At 39.3% G+C, this 22,308-nt stretch overlaps 2 protein-coding genes across 2 annotated transcripts; both read right to left on the minus strand.

Moving 5' to 3' along the window:
• LOC146489937 (G-protein coupled receptor 161-like) lies at window positions 1-6,072 on the minus strand. The gene is made up of 2 exons (XM_085116193.1): window positions 5,660-6,072; window positions 1-2,143 (listed from the first exon to the last, which is right to left on the minus strand). The coding sequence occupies exon 2, from the start codon at window positions 2,104-2,106 to the stop codon at window positions 838-840; it is 1,269 nt and encodes a 422-aa protein (XP_084972319.1). The 5' UTR covers window positions 2,107-2,143; window positions 5,660-6,072; the 3' UTR covers window positions 1-837.
• Window positions 6,073-8,493: 2,421 nt separating this feature from the next.
• Window positions 8,494-22,255, minus strand: LOC146489938 (stomatin-like protein stl-1). Its single transcript, XM_085116547.1, has 14 exons — window positions 22,100-22,255; window positions 20,581-20,664; window positions 20,010-20,084; window positions 19,455-19,554; window positions 19,290-19,348; window positions 18,471-18,543; window positions 16,675-16,734; window positions 16,495-16,551; window positions 16,334-16,380; window positions 15,080-15,125; window positions 14,357-14,455; window positions 13,823-13,902; window positions 13,413-13,541; window positions 8,494-10,710 (listed from the first exon to the last, which is right to left on the minus strand). The coding sequence occupies exons 1-14, from the start codon at window positions 22,145-22,147 to the stop codon at window positions 10,459-10,461; spliced, it is 1,209 nt and encodes a 402-aa protein (XP_084972673.1). The 5' UTR covers window positions 22,148-22,255; the 3' UTR covers window positions 8,494-10,458.
• Window positions 22,256-22,308: the final 53 nt, after the last annotated feature.

The following is a 22,308-nucleotide window of genomic DNA, read 5'->3' on the forward strand; positions in this document are numbered from 1 at the left end:
ATTTTGTTCGTTTCTTCATGGCTGACATTCAGAGCTGAAATTTTAAATTTGAGGGAACAAAAATTCCACCTTTTAACTTGCTTTCACTTGGATTCAGTGCGTTTGAGATTGAAGATGCACTTTCCTTCTGCGGAACGTTTTCCTCACACTGATGACGGTTTATTATATACGGGAGCAGCCACTACCACACTTTGCGACTTTGTCAGTATTTATTCGGGAACAATTCGATTAAATAGACCCATGTACATAAATTGGAATATTACTGCTGTAATGGAGAAAAAGTAACTTTCTGGCTTTTCACGTTACGGTTCTTAAATCATTGCTGTGTTCTTGTTTCGGTTTTTGATCACCTTTAGGTCAATTTTGGTGGATTCTGAAGTTTAATAGTTATAGAGAAATCCAAGATGGCGGATCAAAGATCACTATTATTTGGCCAATCATGATGTCATTTTAACGTCATCTGACCCCACCACCTTTTATTGTAGCTCTCGAAGGAAACATCCTTGGACGTACTATTCACCCTTCAAGTTCCATTTACCGGAAGAGGGGTGCAATCCACCGGCCTCCACCCCCAACTCACATTTATCATGTTTAAGACTTTTGGAGTTAAAGACGGGGGAATGCAATTCGCTCCTCCCACCTCCTTTTCGGTCCGAGAAGGGAAAAATAGCTTGACATTTATTGGGTTGAGCGTGATCACTGAATTGAAAGCTTTCCGGCAGAACATTCCCAGGGCATTGTTTTTAAAATACAATACCAGTAAACTTCATAATTAAATGTGGGATACAATTTCTCCGTCATTTTAAAATAAGGAACTTCCAACGTGCAACATTCTGTTTATCTGTCTGATTCAAGACCGTCGTTTGTCCGTTCCTTTCCACTAACGGAGTAGAAGCCCCGTGTACCCGATTCCACATTGCAGAAGTTACAAGCGTGACAAGCTAATTGGCCAATGGTGGACTTCCACACCACTCTCCGTATTTGGCGATTCCAAAAGCCATATAAGATGGGGTTAACAGCTGTCATGCAAACAAACACCCACGACACAATGAAGTCTAATACCATAGATGGGGTTCGTTGGGAGAAACCCGACCATAACCCAACAATATAATAAGGTGATAAGTTGACAAGGAATGATATAAGCAAAATAAACGCGCTTTGAACTGTTTTCTGTTCATACACAGTACTCTGTCGAAATAGAGTCTGTTTTATTGCTTCTCTCCTCCTCCTAATTTCCCTCTCTTTAAGTTTTTCTGTAGTCGCAGACGACTCAAAGGAAAACGATGCAGATGTTCCTGGCGACGAGAGGTTTCCTCCACCAGAGGATGTAGGTGATGAAACACTGTACTGCCAACTTCTTCTTCTGTTTGGTTTAAACCAAGTTACCACTTTTTGATAGATGTTTTGTGAATTTCGGGGAGGATAGTCTGAAATATACTCACTGCCAAGTCCTTGAAGTGTATTGTAGTCTGTAATGATACGCTGGCGTTTCGTCTTGAGATAAATACTTCGATAAATATAAACAAGAATTCCAAAGGGCACAAGAAAGCTCACTACCACGAGATATAAGGAATAAACCAGGCTTGGTCCGCCATCCTCCCAATCAACTGCACAAAACGCTTTTCCTGAGATGTATCTGTAAGAGTTCCAACCAAAGACAGGAGGGATTGCAGTAACTAATGAAGTGAACCACACAAATGCCACCATCGTTCTTGCTCGGTAAATGCTAATCGTGACAGAGAGAGGTTTAACGACCAGGTAATATCGGTGGAGTGCTATGGTTACAATAGAAAAGTTCGACGCCATTGATACTAGATTTATCAGCATGCCAGACGCCTGACACCAGCCATGATTGAATGGCCATTTGTCCAGAACCACTGATACCAACGCAAAAGGAGTGTGTAAAAGCGTTAAACTTAAGCTTGCCACTGCTAAAGAAAAAGGGAATAAATTTGAAGGGGTCTTTAGACGGTAGGGGTGTAGCATAGCGCAGCATATTGTGCCGTTCGATAGGAAAGCCACCACAAAAAGGACCCCAAGGAAGAATGCTTCGACGACCTTTTCCGACTGGGGGCGATTAGCTGACGAGGCCGAGGGATCGTTCATTCTTTTGAGCCCATGGGAAACGTCTTCGATGTGACAACTGTAGTAAAAAAAATATTGTACAAAATATCAGTAAGTAAAAGAACTAAAGAATTCTGACACTTACAAATCCTTACGAAGGTCCTGTGATGGATATTGTTTTTGATGTAAGCTATATCAGTGTGTGACGCAAAAAGGGGTTATCATGTCGGATTTGAACCATTTTGGTCAAACATATGGGGAAATCATTTCAACTACTTGTGGTCTGAAAGTCTTACTCAGAATGCAGGAATTCAAGAACAAGTTTACTCGGGCTTCGGTTAGAATATGTCGTTTTTGCTACAACATGTCGGAAGTTTTCACTTTAGCTCCGGCCCATAGCCCCTTCCAGATCTGCTCACCAAATGACGGCCTAGTTCATCGGCTGTAAGGTTTTAATCAGTTGCTTTTCATCTGCATCCTCGGAAACCCAGGGCAGATAGTGGAGTCAGAAGTGAAAACGGATAAGTACGAGCGCACCCCCGGGATTCTACTCTTAACCGACCAGTTCGAAAACCCATTGAAATCCTTGTCTGTGATTGGGCAAAAAAATATTTTTGTGTCCAATCACAAACAAGGATTTCAATGGGTTTTGGAACTGGTCGGTTAAGAGTAGAATCCCAGGGGCTCGATTGTTCGTTCTTGCAAACTTATCCGTTTTGACTTCTCACTCCACTATCTGCCCCTGGGTCTCCGAGGATGTTGCATCGGCAGAGATGTATTTTATGCTGCGGTTACCAATTTTGCTTTTTTTAACCGCCTCGGTCACCAAACAATAGAAAATGATCGCTATCATTATTGTAATTGAGTGGCATAAAGTCAGAATGATACTATCCTTCTCTCTTAATCTGAATAACGAACGCCGTCAAAGAATAACGACAGCAAGAGCCGTTTTTGGCAAGTCTTCGCCCACACCCTCGTAAGTTTCCCACTTTTATTATCCAATCATACGTCATCTTCAAGACAAAAACCGTGGGCTCACGCATCGTAGTACTGACCTGTGTATGCGTGCTATTTGTGACGTCATCCGAGTAGCAAACACATTTCTAAACTCGCGCTTCCTGTGGAAGCTGGTCTCTATCACAGGCAAAACCACAATCGCACGCTCAATCCAATAGACCTTACCACGGATTTCGACGCCATTTTGACGAGTAGGCAAACACGTCTTGAAATAACAGTGTTTGTAGGGAAATCCGATTTCAAATAATTTTCATAAAACATCGCTTCTGAAAAATTCATGAATTGGAAACTTTTGGCACTAGGATAAGGATTTTAAGAAAACAAATTGGAGGGATGTAGCTGTGCAGAAATCGTCCAGTCGTGTTTGAACTTTCCATGCATTTCCCTGTATTTTTTTCCCGCGAACTATTTTTAGTAGCAGTTCACGGCTGGTTCGCTATACAGACAAATGTAGGAAATGTCAAACGGCAACTAGATGCTTTCTAGCACAGCTACATTCCTCAATTGTTTTCTGTAAAATTATTTACATAGTGCCTTAAGTTTCCAATTCATGAATTTTTCAGAAGCGATGTTTTATGAAAATTATGTGACACCGAATTTCCATCAATACTGTTTTCTCAAGACGTGTTTGCCTACTCGTCAAAATGGCGTCGAAAACGGTGATAAGGCCCATAAAACTCAAAGATATTGATTGGTACTGACAAACACAAGACAGAAAATTAAACTAAAATGTGATTCCATTAGTTAGCAGGGGGAAATAATGGTGCCAGGAAACGTAGGCCTGTTTCACAAAACGCTCCAGTTATTCTCAATACCAAAGCGTGTACCAGAGTGCTTGATATGAACGGTCAAGCAAATCAGTGTTTACAAAAAAAATCAAATGACAAGTGCCCACGCAAACTCACCGTCAACTACAATAGCATTTTTAATAAGCAAATGTCTTTGATATATCCGTTTAAATTTAAGGTGATTAAGGGTTTGGTCCATAAATTTACTGTGCTTTTTGTGATGTTGAAGCCGAACATTCAGGAGGACAAAACGGAGCTGTTCCACAAAAAAGCTGTTCTTCATGCACCTCTCTGCTGGCTGGAAGAAACAATATTTCAACTCGTCTGGCTGGGAGAAACATTATTTCAACCCGCCTGGCTGCGAGAAACTTATTTAAATTACCTAGCTGGTAGAAACTGGCTAAGACTTGGCTGGGAGAAAGCTCAATGCGCCCAGCTGGCTTGGACTGTAGGAGCTGAGCTAGCTCAGGCCGACGCCCTAACATCGCCAGGAAGACCTGGGGGCGAGGTAAACTCGTACCCAGATCTCAGTCGGTTCGGGAATGTCGAAATGACTGAACGTGGGAGACTTGGGTACGAGATTAGGGGCGAGGTTGCAGGGTCTGGGAGTGAAATTGGGAGAGCGGGTGCCTTGTTGCTAGAAAGCCGGCACTTGGCTAGGAAAGTCAGGCAGCTGGCTGGGAGAATTAGTTGGCTGGCAAGTTGGCTGGCTGGCTGGCTGGCTGGCATGAGTCAGCTGGCTGGCGGGCTGGCTGCCCCTTACAAGGGTGAGCTGGCAGGAAAGAACAGCTTTTATCCTCCCAGCTCACTGTAAAATTAATCACATGGATTCCAGAATAGTATAATAGCTATTTTCTGATCAAAATGGGCATTTTTGGCGATTTGGGTCGTTTTGTCCTCCTGAACATTAAAGACTTAAAATTCAAGATAACGTTGTGACCCCTGTTTCAATTTTTTTTTTTCACAACAAAGCACCTCTCTGGAGGTATTCCATTATCGCACAATATCAAGGTCATCACATTATGTAGCTCGGTCACACGAAATTACAAGGGGGTTGTTTTTCTTGCGTGAAGAACACACCAATTGTGTTTCCTTTCAAGATCAATACACTAAACGAGCTGTTAATTGTTTTGACGATTATCCAGCGTATTCTGCGGTGTTCATCACGAACTTTTAGAAAGAAACGTGTGAAGCAATTAAACACGTTCTTTTAAGGACACAACAGATGTTTTATTCATGCTTCTTTGTCGGTTTGAAAGACAAAAAAACTGTGATAACTTAGAATCTTTAAATGAGAACCCAGTAATGAAAGAATTTCAACAAAGCATGTGCCGGAAGAGGTTGACTTCAAAGGGAAAGCAATGATTAATTGCCAACTAAACGGATCACTAGTGCCTCAAGGATCTGAATCATGTAAGCTGTTTCGGCGGAAAAGTTTGAGAATAAATTGTTTAACCAGACAGAATATTTTCGTTTGATTCCTCTAACAAAAACAACTACAGCTTTTTTGGCACGATCAGAAACTTTTCTTGTCGTACTTAACAGTGTCCATATTACTCCACTTTTTGTATGTATCGGAAAATTCTAGCGAGACTTTGAACAGATGCCGAGGAGATTCAAACTTTCACCATGCTTGGTTCTCGCGTGTTTGTTTTAGCTTTTAAACCCGAGAGTTTGACAACGTTTGTATAGTTCTTGATTTGTGCTTACTTAGAAGTAAAAGCAATTGTCAAGTGTTCTAAACATTGTGTAAAACTACGTAAGTTAAAGAAACTTTAAGGAAACCTTACCTTGCGAAGAGTAGAACACTCGAAAATCAGAGGTTTGTTATCAGCGAATGAAGTTATTGTTGACTTGTTCAAATGTCTGAAGAACGCGGTAAAATCAACCGAACACTAGTCAAATCTGGTTGGACTAAGTAAAATTCCTCCACTTTTCGACCCCCACTCAAAACTGTCGACCCACGATTTGGAAATTGTACACGTTGTACGAAATTGCGCCAAAAGTGACCGACCGACCGACCGACGGTGTAAATGTGTCCATGAAGTGAAGCCGACCAGCTTATAGATTCAACGTTTGCATTTGAAAGGCAATTAAGGACGCTGAACAATAAGCCGAGGGAGGGCACAAACCGCGACGACCCATTGTTAATAATAGCCATCTATAATCGCTGGGGTATTGTTTGTTTACAAATCAGCGTTTTGGGTCGCAGACGATACTACGGCCCTTGAATGTTCCCAAAGTTTCAACTTTAGTTAACTGACCACAAGAGCAGGCCATTGAAAGGATCCGGCGAAATTGAGTTGTTTCTATATTAAAATTGTGGGCTTGTTCCATCGCGAAAGGGTGCAATTGTTGTGTTTAAGATTAGCGATTTGAAGTTGTCAGTGTTGTAGGAATTTGTTTAATACGCAGAAGTATTTTAATCCAAAGAGCAATGCAATGCGCCCAGCGTCTTAAACGGTTAACGAGAGACAATTTGAGCCTGTCTCGAAACGATCCATTTTCTTGCTCACAGAAGCCATCTCCTATATAGCCTTCCACGAGGTCGTTTTAGGGGACTCGTATTACCTCCTTCCCACAAAAAAAAATACGGTACAAAAACATTAAACGTGGTTTCCACCGCACATTTCTTAATTGGCTTCGGTTCAGCAACCAATCGTATCTTGGATGTGAACTGCGCATGTCACTTTTGAATAGTCCATCACTCTCAGTTCCACTTGTACCCATTAAATCCACAAAAGCAAATCAAAGCAAAAAAGTAGATGTCAAAGGGTGCCCAATAAAAAAACGAAATAGGATAATAAAAATTGCAGCGGTGCAACTAAAATAGCTACGAAATACATTAAGTTAGGGCGTTCTCAAATCTTCTCAAGTAGATTATCACACGAATCAAAGCGATCAATCTACCCCCTTCATCCATTTTATCAATCAAACGTCTGGGAATTTTGACCGGAGTGAAGGTCTGACATTCAGAGTTACACCAGGCCCTGCCTCACAGGGCGTTCGCCCCCTTTTGAAAACTGACCGAAAATTTGCTCAAGCTTAATTTAGAAATAAAATAGACGTAGTCATCTAACAACCAACACCGAGCGTAACCCTTAGCTCTTTTGTCAACTGGTAAATTCCTTGAAGATGACAGCCAGATGGCCCAGTTGCTCGAAGCATGGTTAGCGCTAACCCGGATTAAATGCCATGACAACCTATAGGTTGTAATACCTCTTAACCAATGGTTAGCGCTAACCATGCTTCGAGCAACTCAGTCCAGTTTGAAAGCCTGCTGTTAACACCGCTGATCATTTTGAGTGGTTTAAGGACGGTACCTCCAAATACAAAGTATTTTTGCACAGTTCATGACCATGCGGGAAAAGCAGATCTAGTTAGTATGGGCAACTCGAATCCAAAAAGAAACTTGGGTTAGCGGGGCATTTCTAGACTTAACTGAGCAACAACTATTCTTAAAAGCAGTAAAATGCAAATGCATGGCGTTTTTTTTTTTTTTCCCAAAATGAAGCTCTATTATCTCTGAAAAATGCTTGGTTACCCCCCAATTTTCCTTTCAGATACCAAGAGCACTTGCTAAGTTCTGCTTTCTCCACATAGTTTTAAACAGCAGCAAAAGTAGGCACCGTTAAGAACGATCAAAGGTATATAATACCTGGGGTTATATCCTTTTTCTGACTGTACAATACGTTCCAATTCCGTCCAAGCTCCACATAACATAGCTCTTCTGAGAAATCCTCTCTTATTTGGCCTTTTTTCCGGGCCTTTACGTTCAACTTATTTTTAGTGATTTATACTGATACCACACTGGAAAGTTTAGTAACTCTACTCCTTCTGTAGCGTTTCCCGCTTTCGAACCCTTTGACATTGAAAGTAAGTATGTGGAAGAAATGGAGGGAGGTTAAAACGTTTCTTTCTGGAATTTTAAAATGGTTTAACTTTAGACTCCTTTAATCTTCCATTTTATTACAGCCTCCCAAAAGACTTCTGATGATAATTGTTTTCCCGGAGACCGGAGATTGTAAATTATTATCGTTGTTATTATTTAGATTAGTTATTATTTAGATTTTACTGTTGTAATGCGCATTCGATCATACCTTTACTGCATGTTAGACTGCGCAATATAAGAAATAAACATTATTATTATTATTATTATTATTTGGCTCAGGACACAGATCTCGTTTGAACTCTTAAGATCGGTACATGCTTCGCGAACGCTGTTTCGTAGAAAGATAGAGCAACCATTAGACTGTGAAATAAATGTCGCTAGTGCAGATATGTGAAATACGTGTCTATATGCTTTTATACTTAGGGCTTTTTATGGACACTAGTTTAGCCGTCATTAGTATGATTCGATTGTATGATCTTAATATTTCTGGATGATGGAATTCTTTACTTTGATTGTAAATAGGATTTTGAATGTAAATAGGATTTTAATTGAGGTTTTGTTTTTATTATTATTATTATTATTATTATTATTATTATTATTATTACTATTATTATTATTATTATTATTAATTGTGTGCAGACCTCAACTTCTATTCTGACATCGAGCAAGTTTATCATGAGCAACCTCTCATAAGAAATCAATATTCCACACCAACTGTTGTTCTAAATTGAATCGCGTTTTTTAAATCATTTTTTTATTATCAATTAGTTTCTTGCGCCTTCGAGTAACACTAGTTTGTAAAACTCTTCCAAGGAAAATAATTATAATTGTACCGGCACGCTAAAACTAACATTCTAAACAGGCACTTACTTGACATATTTTCGTATTGACACTGACCAAAAAAAGTTTTCTTGCAATCGAAGAAGATAACATAACTGAAGAGGTCAAAAAGGAAGCTTACTAAACATACCCGACCGAAACCTTGACGCAGTCTGCTCCATGGCTTCCCGCGTAATTAACACAAACATTTCTTTAGCAAAAGCTGTTGAACCTACCCTGACAGCCAACCACAAAGACGGACCCTTCTTCTAAGCATTCGCCATGCAGTGGTATCTTGTACCACATTTTAATTATCCGAAGACGAACACTTCTCGTTGGCGGAGAGTCGAATCTGGCCAGTTTCAAGGAATTCCAATCAGGAAGGTTCGACCATTATGTATAAAATTCAGCCTCTCCATTTTCTACCAAAACACCCGAAACATACTCGATTGATCACCCGGAGCTGAGGAAATTAGCATTGACATTACGACGGCACCAACGTTTGACGGTTAAAATAACTTTTTGTGCGCATGGAGTCGGCAACTACACATTAAACGATAGCAACTTCGAGATGGCTGGTTTATATTGTCTCGTTGAAGTTACAAGTTGTTTACCTCTTGTGTTTCAGTCACGTCCAAAGAAGTTTCAGATAATAATTATATTATTATGCTGAAATGCCATCGAGGCAACCATAGTATCTCTGGCTAATAGTTGTTAGATTATTTTTCAAATTGGATAACTTTTGAAATTGGATTGTGTGTAGTGTGTGTTATGTGCTAAGACAGATTATGTAAATGTTCTTGTATTGCCCGCACAATGTAATTAAGGAGTCACAGCGAAATTTGGGAGAGAAAAGGATTCAAAAAATTCCTGACTGCCAAATTGGACTCTTGCCGAATTTTTGCCAGAGCTCGGAATTTTCCCATCCAATATTTCCAAATTGGACGAGATGCAGAATATGCAGTCCTCTTAGATATAAGAACCAAATCTGCGCTCTGTTCCCACTACTTTTTGGCCGTTCATCTTTCAATGTGTTTTTAAGAATTATTCCACGAGTGCGCGTTGATCTGAAGAGAGAGATAGCCAATGTGTGCTATAATCATCCCAAATCGAATAAGCGCGAGTGGGATTAACTGTTTATTGAAAACAACTAAGAAATATGCCTTGATCATGGTGATTTCATTCCGTTATTAAGACCAAAAGACGACTTAATGGTCAGTATTTCTCGGGCATGGCCGCTAAGCCAATCAAAACTCTAGAATCGCACATTCACGGATATAGCCGTTAATAAGACATGTTGTCTGTTAGGTGACAGGGCTGATTTTCTACGATTCTTGTCTATCTGACTTTGAATTAAACTCAACGCGACTAAATGAGACGTATTAGTTGGTCAGATAAGTTTCAAGGTTTTTTTTTTCATAGAAATGACTAGAGATCAGCTATTGACAAGTGTTCGTGTCATTTCCAGAGCCTCGAGTCGACTCATGAACGACTTGATAGCCTACTTGACAAGCAAATTTATTCTATTATTACTGACAGTCCCTGTAATAATCCAGACTAAAGATTCGTTTATTTGCACCATTCATCCGAAATGTAGTGGAAGGATCGACCTACGAAGGTGCATTTGTTACTACAAGGTACTGTCTATATTAGCAACTACTCGAACGCGGCGCGCTTCTTCTACTGAAGAGTTACCAAAAACAATGTTTTCCCGTTGGCTGAGTTGAACCTATCCTATAGTATTTCAGATGGCATTTCTAGACGGTGTACAGCCGCCAACACTTCTCAAATACAGAGCAGGCGGCTGTATACAATCTACAGTGGAAATCACATGCTCCAGTAAGTGACATAGCACCAGTGAATTGTGACATAAGCGAGCTAGCTTCCCGCCTTTCTGTAATTCGCCGGAGGTGTCCACTTCATATGCAAGTCCTTTGAACCCTCAACCTGCCTGAAGTCTCTTGCAGCTGAAGCAAACGGTTTTGATGTTTGTGAACTCTCGTCACTAACCCTCGTCGAACCATCATCGTGTGATCCCTGGTCCTCTGGTGTAGTATCTGGTAATCCCCGGGGAGGGGGAGGAGGGTCGTCCTTCGGCTTTCCAGTCAACTGACCGTACACTGCCATGGCCTGGACACCGTAACAAAAGACAAAGAATTTAGCTAATTAGAAAATGCAATAATTTGTAACGATGCGTTTTCTGTAATGACAGACATAGAGTGGTTTTCGACTGAGAATCGTAAAACAAAGAGCGGACTCATTCGGAAGTGCGGAGTTCAATCTTTTGGATATCGGCACGTTCTGCCTCCAACCGCCCACCCCGTGTCTTTTCTTTTCTTTTTTTTTTTCCTGAATGAAGTGAAAAAAAAACAAAACAAAACAAAACAAAAACAAACAACCAAACAAACAAACAAAGTACGAGATATCATGGAAACGATAAGTAAACTCAAATGAAAGTGGGCTGGTCATGTAACGAGAAGAACAGATAACCATTGGACAACCCGCTTTACATTCTGGACGCCCCGGGGACACACAAGGAACCGAGGAAGACAAAGGACGAGATAGAGGGAAGACTTAGATAGTTTCCTAAAGCAATGGCATCGTGTCGCGCAAAACGTGTTCCAGTGGAGGCCAACGGGGACGGCCTACGTCCAACGACGGATATTTAGCGGCTGAAACTGAAGTGAACCCAAATGTTTGGCCCTTTCCAGAGGTCGTGCTGTGCCGAACCAAATGGATCGCATTAATCCTCTAAAGGCCAGCATCTACTCTACCGTACCGAAAAAGGGTGGCGACTGGTATGTACGATAACCCTAAAAACGCTCATAAAAAAACGCACACAAAAGGTCTAAAAACTTCAAACCTAGCATACACAATTAGCACAGGGACGAATTTCGCAAAAAAAAAATATATATATGTCTTTCCAAGTGCCTATGGGCTGTATTGGATGCGCAAGGTATTGTGGTAAAATGTACAGCCGCCATCTTTTCCTTACGGTGGATTTCTCCTGACTCCTGACAGTGATATCGCTTGATCGAGCTTCAGGTCAGGAGAATGAAGAGAATGATCACTCCAGATGAAATGTCTTCAGTTTGAAGACACTCTCTCAACTATTGCAATAAGAAATGTATGGCGAACGGTGAACCGAATATGCACCTTGATATCGGGGTTGAAAGGGTTATAATCGACTCGGCAAGACGTCTCAAACCAAGTCCTGGCACAGCCGGGGTGCAAGGCAGAGTTTGCCGTGCAACTGACAAGTCGGTGACACGACTTGAGTTTCAAAGGCGAAATACAGTCAACTCTCGACTTGCGGACACCTCGCTATTACGAAAACCCTGATAATACGGACAGCAACTAAATCTCCTGCATAAATAATTTACAGACGTTTGACTGATATAAATTCCCGCTATTACGGACTGTCGCTATTAAGGACTCGCGGTCCTGAGGGTGTCTGCAATAAAGGGAGTTGACTGTATTTGGTACACTTAACAAGAAACCATCCGTGGGATGTCGAAAAATCCGCTCTTGCCTCAGGCAAGACTGAGGCAAGAGCGGTTCTCACCCCTGCTCTATATAATGACTAGCTTGTTTTAAAGGAAAATCACTAGCGAAGTCATTTTTATTGAGAATTAAACAGTAAATAACTTTCGCCATCCATCTCCAGGTTGAGGAAGAAAAAAATCACTTTGGTAAAAACACCGTAGCATGTTGGTGTGTTTCGTCTCGGTGCGTTATGACAGAACCCACCAAGATAGCGACACACCATTAAAATATAGCAGCTGATAATCCACAAACATGGTACAGTGTGGACACAGTTTGTTGCAGAAGCTGCCTGGCTAAACAAGCTTTAGAAACTTACATGTAAAGTCGGAATCCTCTAGGCACAAAAGAGCTGGTTTAAATCTGACACCAATTACGATTATGATGATGCCAGTGTTACCGCTAGGACTGTTGGCCGTCGGTCGAAGGACTAGCCTAAGGAGTTTAAGAAGCTACTACGAAGACGGCAACGAGAACGCCACAAAACACAAGGCTTTGATGAGCAAAAACAATGGCTTTGCACGTGCGCTATAAATTTTGGTACATTTTTTCGCGGTACTCCGCCAAACAAGAGCCGGGAAACTCAAGCAACGAAGATGGTGACGGCAACGCGAACGCCACAAAACAAAAAGATTTGATGAGCAAAAACAAAGGCTCTACACGTGAATTATGAATTTGGTATACTATTTCTGCTTTCTCCTCCGCAAAACAATAATGTGAAATGGCCAAATTCAAGGTTTTGTGGAAAACATGAACAAACATTGGTGAATTTTTCATTCTCTTTGATAACTTGAACACCGTTCCCACCAATTTAGTTCCTTGATAGTATCATGCCCTCTCAGAACAAGTTGAATGAGTTGGAATAATCGCGAACTAGCTCAAAAACTTGAGTGACGTTCTCGCTGGCGTTGCCGTCGTCGCTGCGTATGATCCCTAACAACGTGAAATAACCAAATTCAAGGTTTTGTGGAGAACGTGAGCACATGACGATAAATTTTTCATTTCCGAGTTACTTTGAACCTCATTCTGAAGTAAGGCTTTATGCAGAGCTTTAATTACGAAACTTAGTTTTCATTCCTATGCAAACACGACTGATTTTCGCATGAAAAGCTTTACACTTAGCCTCGCTTTCGTAATGAGGTTCAAAGCAAACGAGGAACGGCCTATTATTCGCTGGCCTCCCTCGCGGACGCTCTTTGGCTCGTCACGAGTAACGAGCCAAAAGAGCGTCCGCGAGAGAGGCTAATTATTCCGTCTAATAACTGTACATCATTTCGATCTCAGTTTACCTGCGCCACCATCGAAGCAGCATCTCCTACATTTGCTGGCAATACCACCGTGTTATTGGTCTTGGCCAGATTGGAGAAAGCACTCACGTACAGTTCAGCAACATTAAGACTGGCGGCCTTCTCACCCAACTAGAATGAGGACGAACACGACACAATAATGAGTTGTTTTAAAAATAAAACTGCTAACCCCTCCAAGATCAAGAGCATGCCATGCTGGCTAAATCTATAGAATTTAACTTATTGGTGTAGTAGGAAAACTCACGTTGCCGAAAACGACTTTCACTTGGACAGGAGCAATGGGTTCATATTAGGAGGGAGGGGGGAGGAGATAAATTGGGGGAACTGGTACTTCCTGAGTTTACCGACTACAGCTGTACATACAACTTAGTATTACATAACACTCTAGTGACCTGTTCCTGCAGGGCCAGGGAGACTTTCTGTATTCCTTCTGCACGTGCTGTGGCTTTTGCAATGATTGCATTGGCTTCACCTGAACACAAACAACACATAAACAAATCAGGAAATGCTGTACATGACCACAACAGCTCATCATGTCTAATTTCTGTGAAAATAATAAATTATGCGAGCTTCTTGAGTGATCCTAACCTGCTCGTTGACATCTCCTATTTCCTTTCCACTCAAAGAAAATAGGGAGCCGTCTGAGGGCAGGCTAAGTAATCTTTGCTCCTCAGTGGACGTACCTGTAGCAGTACATATGCGTAAATCGTGTTTGCATAAAATGGGAAATTCATTGAGAACCACTATAGCCAATTGAACAGCCTCTTTGACTGGCTGGTGCAAGGCCATGTACTGGAAATGCCTGTTTTAAATTTCCACAGTCAACAAATTTGGTCACTGTGACACAGCCTACCTCCAGCCCCTCAAATTTTCCTTGTAATTAAGCTCACCTACAAACCTCTACCATAACAAGTACAGTTGTTTACCAGTTGCGATATTGATCTGTTCCATCTTTCTGGCCTCTGATGCTAAAATCTGACTCTGTTTCTTTCCTTCAGCCACATTGATGGCAGATTCTCTTTCACCTTGGTGGGAAAGATAAAGAATACACTTTTATATGTCATGTAGTATTAAAGAAAATGAAGAAGCCACGTCCTTGACTTACATTCAGTCCCTAAACTGAAAGTAATCTATATCAAGGGAGCTACATTGTATGCAAAAAAGGTGACTTAGTTTTCTTGAACTCGTTAATAATTCATGAAGAGAAAACAAAGGAAATCACCACCATGAAAGAAGGTGGGAATATGATCCTAAATATCATTAAATTTGGTGAACTTTTGTTTTGAATTTCTCCGAGAATTATCAATGGTTTAAGAAGCTACATAGACAGCTATTTCAATCAACGTTGTCGATCAAAGCTTAGAGCTTATTAAGACATCTTCAAAGAGGTTGCCACCTCATCCATTTGATATCCTAACATTAATTTGTTTTTATCCAAATGGCTTCCCATTGTATATCTTCACTGGACAGACGAGGCATAGTTGATTTTAATGAACTTATTCATAAAAAAATCCACAAAATCTTGAGGTCTTGTCTTATACCTTTATTCTTTCATCTGACAACATTAATTGAAATAGCTGTATATCAAACACCAAAAAGCCTTAAAAATTCAATTGGTTGAAGAAGAAACAGAGACCTCACAAATTTACCTTCAGACCTTAAAACAGCAGCTCTTTTCTTTCTTTCAGCCTCCACCTTTTTGAAAGAAAAGAAAAACATTTAAATTTAATCCCAGTAAATTATTTAAACACTAATAACATTCTGATCCCAGTCCATCGTTTCAAATGGCCTGAAAACTAAGTAGCAAACCGTGATGCTAAAAGAAATAAAATCTGTGATATTATGGGATTCGACATGAGGTATTGAGACAGAGCATCATAAGAAACTCAGGCTCAACAAAAATTACCACCTGTTTGCAAATTGCAGAGCTCTGAGATAAACTTATTTCTCCAAAAAAATCTCCCTAGTTTTGACCGTTTCCTTCAATTAAAACAGATCAGAATCTCTGTTCATATGTGGGTGGTATCCTAAGAATACTACAATCTGATTGGCTCTGTGAGTGACTGGAACTGTCCTATTTTTTGACCATGGTCAATGTAACCAAGAAGATCAACGCTAACTAGTGAGCAAAGCACTGTGCAAAGTTCTAAATAAAATTTGTCTTAACCATTTCAGCATTGTTTCCACTTCAAGAGCAGTGATATTATTGAAATTTCTCTCAAAAAGCAATGAATTCTGATGAAAGCTACAATGGTGAAACTGAATTTTGTTACCCAGATGAAGCGGACAAAGAAAACTATACTATAGCTGTACAGTGTATGTTAGTGAATCCTGACATACACTATAATTAGTTATATTCTACACTGTAAGTTAAATTTAAAAGGTGCCAAAACACACAATTTTTTTAAATCTTGGGACAAATTTAACAGAGAATACATGCATATACATATACATGCATACAAACAATGAACAATAAGACCCAACAGCTTACTGGGAAGTGTTTGACCTATGAGCTTATTTGCATTTTTATGATTTTCATGAGGACAAGTAGTAGTAATAATAATAATAATAATGATAATAATAATAAAAATAATAATTATAACAACAACAACAACAACAACAATAATAATAATATTAATAATAACAAACACGCAATATTTGCAGCTGATTTGATCACCCCATAATTCCATCAGGTCGCATCATTTATGATACCATGTGAAATCTGATCAAAATAGTCAGAGTTTGAAACTAATGTAAAAAGAACTTATTTTATCCCAGATTGAAATGCAACACTTTTGTGTTATCAGTAGGCATAAACCTCTACATATGATTGTGAAGAAGCCACTGAAACAACTGTCAACAACAACAAGAACAGGAAAGAAGTGATGACTATACAAGTTTACCTGCATTTGCATGGCCTCAATTACTGACTCTGGAAGCTGAATATCTCCTGCAAAGCAAAACCAAGAAGAGTGAGACAGAATACTACATAGCATTGGGGAACATCATTACTTGTTGCCCCAAGGAAAGTTGCAAAATACACTGTACAGCTTAATCAACTTACGAATTTCATATCGCAAACATCTGATACCCCACACTTCTGCAGCATGGTTGATGGCTTCTGCACACAAGGAATAAAGAAATCAGTAAAAGTACACACTAGTGTTTGAATTTCAAAATACATGTAATATGCAGATTCAATTGCGTAATAACATCTAAATTTACAGGCACTACTTTCCCTTACCTACTATGTTGTGATTCAGTCTTTCTCTTTCTTGAAACACATTGTCCAAGCTAATCTTACCTACAGTACGAAGCAAATCACATTATTTTACAAATCAAATCACAGAATTAAGACACTTTTTGGGCTTTTAAACATCAAGCAAATGATTGAGGTTAAAGTCTTTGCACCCTCAATCTTAATTGGTATCTTTATACATTTATGCTCTACAAATTGAATTTGTTCATTCGGCTTCTGATTTGGTGAGTCCAAAGCTTTAAGTCTTAATACATTCTCTTGTATGAGGGCTTCTAAAGGATGAAAGGTGAGATAAAATTTAACAATACCCTAACAATACAATCCAGTAATGAGTGAATATGTCAGTAGTATTTTTACTAAGGCATTGCTGCGTCTAATACACCACCGCTTTTGGTTGCTTTCATCTTTGCTGCTGTCAAGGTTTTCATACAACCCCATTGAATTCACAGAAATCATGATCAGCAAAGACAAGATTTTACCATAATAATAATAATGACAATCTTTAATGAGGAAACTTTTTCACTAAAAAGTGGTTTACAAAAAGGACCTCGAAAATTAAAAATTAAAAATTTACAATGAATAAAAATGCTAAAAGATGCTACTAAAAACTAATGTATCTTATGTGTAATACAAAACTTAAATCAATGAATTAAAAATCTGACGCTTCAAAATAACGACTACCATGTGCTAATGCACCAACAGTTTTGAGCTGTACTGTACATTTGAAGGGACATGCAGTTTTCAAAGCACAAAATAAATAAACATTTTACATGCATAAACATAGAAATCCCCAGATATGAAGTACACACATGCTACATGTAAATCAGATCTTACCATGCCAAGGTAAATTCCGACAAGCGACATGGCCCAAAAAGTAGCGACAGCGCATGAAATAAATTCGCGACAAAAGACAACTTTTCTCGACAAAACTCTGACAGTGACAATAAGGCCGAGAATTAACGACAAAGAATGGTGATTTCATGTTTTTACACTAATTTTAGTGTGATGTTAAGGCCAACAAGGGGAAAGTTTGGGCAATAAAAATAAAGACAGTGACAAATCGAGCAAGGGCGATCCAGAGGATGGCGTGACTCGCGAGTGGTGAAGCCTTCATCCATATACTTTTTTACCGTTGATTTGCATTATTAGCAGACCTTTTCACAAGGTAAGCGTGTGCGGGTCTGAGATGATAAAGAACCTCGGCTCGCGATCTATTTTCCGCATCAGGCACCGTTTTTCCCAACCTTAAATTCCGACAAGGACAAACTATTTTCATTAAATTTCCGACAGCGACATGAAGCACTGACAAAACACCGACACGGGACATTTTAAGATTCAGACAAGCAACACGGGATCCCCCCTCCCCCTCCCTGGCAGGGCCTCATACAGTGTATTTCCATGACATAATAATTTGTACTTAACAAGGCTGTTTTCAATCATGTGTAATTAGCCAGTACATCTACATGTACATGTAACATAATGCACAAAAAAAAAATTATTTCTTTATGTCAGACTGGCTTCACATCTAAACTGTAGCATCTTGAACCAGATGAATGATCATGAAAATATTAATTAATATGCACTTTACCAATTTATGAGTTTTCTTTAACCAGCACAGCTGATTAAAACATTAAATGCCAATTATTTGAGAAAATTAAGGTCTCCCAAACTCACTACATGTACAATGTATGACGTTCAACAAAAGGCTCTTCAAACCATTTCTACATTTTGTAATTCTTATGTCAAACAATCTATAAACTAAATGAATACATTGTACATACCCAGCTCAGACCTCATGGTCGTCTGTGCCAGTTGAGTCACTGCAAACTCTGGATCTTCTACTCCATAAGAAGCCTACATGTACAAAAATATTATTCACTAACAGATTTTTTCCACCAACAGAAACAAGCTAGGGCCCGTTATAATAAAAGACTGATACTGTACTTCTTAACTGAGTTGAATGTCAGTTTGCTTCGTCTCATTGTGCTATTGCAGAACGCAACAAGATAGCGGCAATACTGTTTAGGTGTGGCAGCTACAAATAATCCACAAACAGTACATTGATGAATAACTGCCTGCTGCATGGAGCTGCAATGACATGAACAAATTTCCATAATATCGGTACTGTATTACAGTGCATGTGTGATTTTACTGAGAGGTAACATCTGATGATTAACTTAAAACAATTATAAAAGAGTGAGATTTTAAAGACTGTACAATTAGTATCAGTCTTGAATCACTCAACTTGACACAGTTCCTTCCTCACTGGACTGTAACGTGTTAGCCTAGCCGCAGCCTGAAAACTACAAATGTGTAAAAATGCCAAAGGAAATCACTACCATGGAGGAGGTTTGGAAATTGAATCTTAAACTTCATAAAATTTGTTTAACTTTTCCTTTGAATTTCTCCAAGAATTATCAATGGTTTGAGAAGCTACATTTATATCAAACACTCAAAAGAGTTTTTCATTCTATTTCCAAACACCTTGAAGTTGGCTGCACCTTCCTTTTCATCCCACTTCTTGGCATTTAGAATGACATTAAACACCTCCTTGTGTTTGATAATTATATTTATTTACCTAAAGACAGTTCAGAACAAACCTTGAAAGGTTCAACCACTCGCAAGTACAAGACTCCATCAAGGTGCAGGGTAACATTGTCTGAAGAATAAATTGATATTATATTGATCAACAATCAAGTTATATTTGCACTTCAAGTACAACTCAATGTACATGAAATCAATAAAATGAAGGAAGGTTGTCCTACCAAGCGTGATGGCAGATTGTGAAGGAATTTCAATGGCTACTTCTTTTAAGCTCTGTACATACTTGATTTCATCAATGATGGGAAGAAGAATGGCTAGACCCTAGTGACAAAGACAGTAATCAAATGAATGTGCAGTTGTACATTGTCCATGTATTAGAGTTGCACATAAACATACAGAAGAATGCAAATTGTTCAAATACTGTAAGCTTAAGAGACATGTCACACAGCACTTCACAATGGAATAGACCATTTCCGAGTTGCTTTGAACCTCATTATGAAAGCGAGGCTAAGTGCAAAGTTTTTGTTATGAAAATTAGTTTTCATTCATATGCAAACAAAACTAATTTTCATATGAAAAGTTTTGCACTTAGCCTCGCTTTCATAGTGAGGTTCACAGCAACTCGGAAATGGCCTATTTCCATGGCATGGTCAATGCTCAGCAGACCTCTGCATACAGTGTAAGAGGAATGTGTGATGAGCAAAAACAACATCTACACTGTATTTACATGTATACTGAAAAAATAATCAAACTAATGCCTTGTAACTGTCACTTACTGGATCCAAAATTCTGTTAAATTTACCAAACCTCTCAATGACCCAGGCCTCTTGTTGAGGAACAAATTTGATTACCTGAAAAACAAAAAATAAACAGTCATTGAGAACACTGCAAATTAGACAAAGTAATATCACAAAGTGAAACTGAAACAGTTTAAAAATCCCATTCAGTGGTATTAACTTTGGCATAGGAATTCAGATCACAAGACTACCGTGAGAAAAATCCAGAAGGTCAGAGAGAAAGACTTACATGTACATGTAAATGTGGGACCCCATGATTACAGATCTGTTGCTCAATCCATTGGCAGGGCTTTAGACTAACTCTATCACTCAGTAGCCCAGTTGGGGAAGTTGGGGGCTCAGACATGTAATAATTATAAAAAAATCTCCCACAATCTTACATGCAACTCCTCAACCACACCAGAATTTAACAACAAAAAAAATGGCTTTAAACAAGGCAAATATGAAATCTTTACCACCTTAAAGTAGAGGTTGAAATCCCTTCAACCCTCCTCATGGATCTGCCCCTGTATTACCAACAACCAGTAAACAAATTACATAATTAACTTACTGTATTCACAGGTAATTGTTTTTTTCTTGCCCTACTATAACCATATGCCATTGACCTGACAGCAAGTTTTGATGGTTGAAGAACCTGCAGATGAGCAGAAAAATAAAAACACTCATTTATCATATCAATACAAAATGTCCCTGTAATTGACTTCGTATTGTTGTTCGTTAAAGTTTCTGTTGTAGTTTTATTTTATTTAATTAACTAGTATTACATGTTTTTCTTTCCTTTGTAATGGTTAAAATTGTATTCTTGAATATTTAATAATCAATAAAAAATTGACAAAAAAAAAAACACTCATTTACATGTACTACTATACAGCTCATACTACAATGGTTATCATCAATCCAGGCAAATGACAGCCATAAGACTGCTCAACACCCGGCATAGTAAATCGAACGTTCGAAAATCGAACTCAATCGAACTCAATCCGTGGATTGAGTTCGATTGAGTTCGATTGGGTTCGATTGAAATTTAGTTCGATTGGGTTCGATTTACTATGCCGGGTCAACAGAAAATGCAAGCCTGCTGTACCATCAATGGCCCATAGAAGGTTACAACACATACCAAGCCTCTTAGTTAGCATAATTTCTCCTTTTATCACATTTGAAATACAGATATGGCTGATATTGCATTCAATCCGTGAATTTACTCTGTTGAGAAATTTACAGTGTAGGACAACAAACCTGCTGATGCTACCTCTTGCAACACAAAAAGAGCCACACTTTACATTGTTTGAATTGTGGTTTTGTTGTATTTATTACATGCACGGTAAATGCCTATCATTTGACCACACAAACAGCTTTGTTAGCTAAAAATTTGGATTTTTTTAAATAATTTATTTGGGATGATTTGGAACAGAAGGAAATTGGAAACAAGTGAAGCACAAGGGGTGGCGAAATTGAAGAACAGCTCCCCCCCTACCTGTTGGGCGACTATCAGTAAAGTGTTGGCTAACAATGTTTTTTTGTAAAATGCATGCTCAATGTTCCATCTGCCATAGTGTGTTGACCAACTGTTGGCCGTTTGCCAGCCGTCTGTTGACTGTTTGTTGGCGAATTGCTTATCATAAAACACATTTTGTTCCACCCGTCCCAGTCCCATGTTGTTCAGAGAACAATAATCTTGGAAACATATCAAAAGCCTGCCAAAAACTTGCCTACAAGTCACCGACAGGTCACCGTCACATTTCCAACAGTTTTTTCAGGTTTACGGGGGGGGGGGGACTGATCTGCAAGCTTCGAAACTGAAAGAATATTACATCTACACTGTAACAGGATACATGTACCCACAAGCATACCTTAACTACATGTACCTCACCCATTAGATTGTAAGTTACTCTGTACACTCTAGAAAAAATCATCTCATTATACGTAATCATGGTGCTTTTACAACATTAAAAATCAGAACAACTGGACAGAAGAATGACAGTGACATGTAAGCTTACAAAGGCCAACACATGCACGCTTTACACCAGTTTACACCCCAGAACTATCCCCGGATTCTAGGCTCCCTTTACCTGACAAGGAGAGCTGACGACTCGTTTGAAGACTCTAGAACTAAGCATCTTTAAATCAGGTCACCTTTTGTGCAGTAATTTGCCCTGGTGATGATCAAAACAGTTGAAATAACCTCCTATCGTTTCACCAGCCGGAAATGAAAATGAGCACGTGTTCTTACCAGCGCATTACCTTCATCAAAAGATGCGTCGCGCATAAAGCCCGCTGA

Source organism: Pavona decussata, unplaced genomic scaffold (genome assembly GCF_977016875.1).
Source record: "Pavona decussata unplaced genomic scaffold, jaPavDecu1.1 SCAFFOLD_2, whole genome shotgun sequence".
Taxonomy (NCBI): Eukaryota; Metazoa; Cnidaria; class Anthozoa; order Scleractinia; family Agariciidae; genus Pavona; species Pavona decussata.

Excerpts from the sequence above, each read along its gene's own strand:
- LOC146489938 (XM_085116547.1), bottom strand. The coding sequence starts at position 22,147 with ATGCTTAGTTCTAGAGTCTTCAAACGAGTCGTCAGCTCTCCTTGTCAG. Across the intron at positions 18,544-19,289 it reads GAGTGGTTGAACCTTTCAAG|GCTTCTTATGGAGTAGAAGA; the intron begins GTTTGTTCTGAA and ends TTGTACATGTAG. Across the intron at positions 15,126-16,333 it reads TTGAGGCCATGCAAATGCAG|GTGGAGGCTGAAAGAAAGAA; the intron begins GTAAACTTGTAT and ends TCTTTCAAAAAG.
- LOC146489937 (XM_085116193.1), bottom strand. The coding sequence starts at position 2,106 with ATGAACGATCCCTCGGCCTCGTCAGCTAATCGCCCCCAGTCGGAAAAG.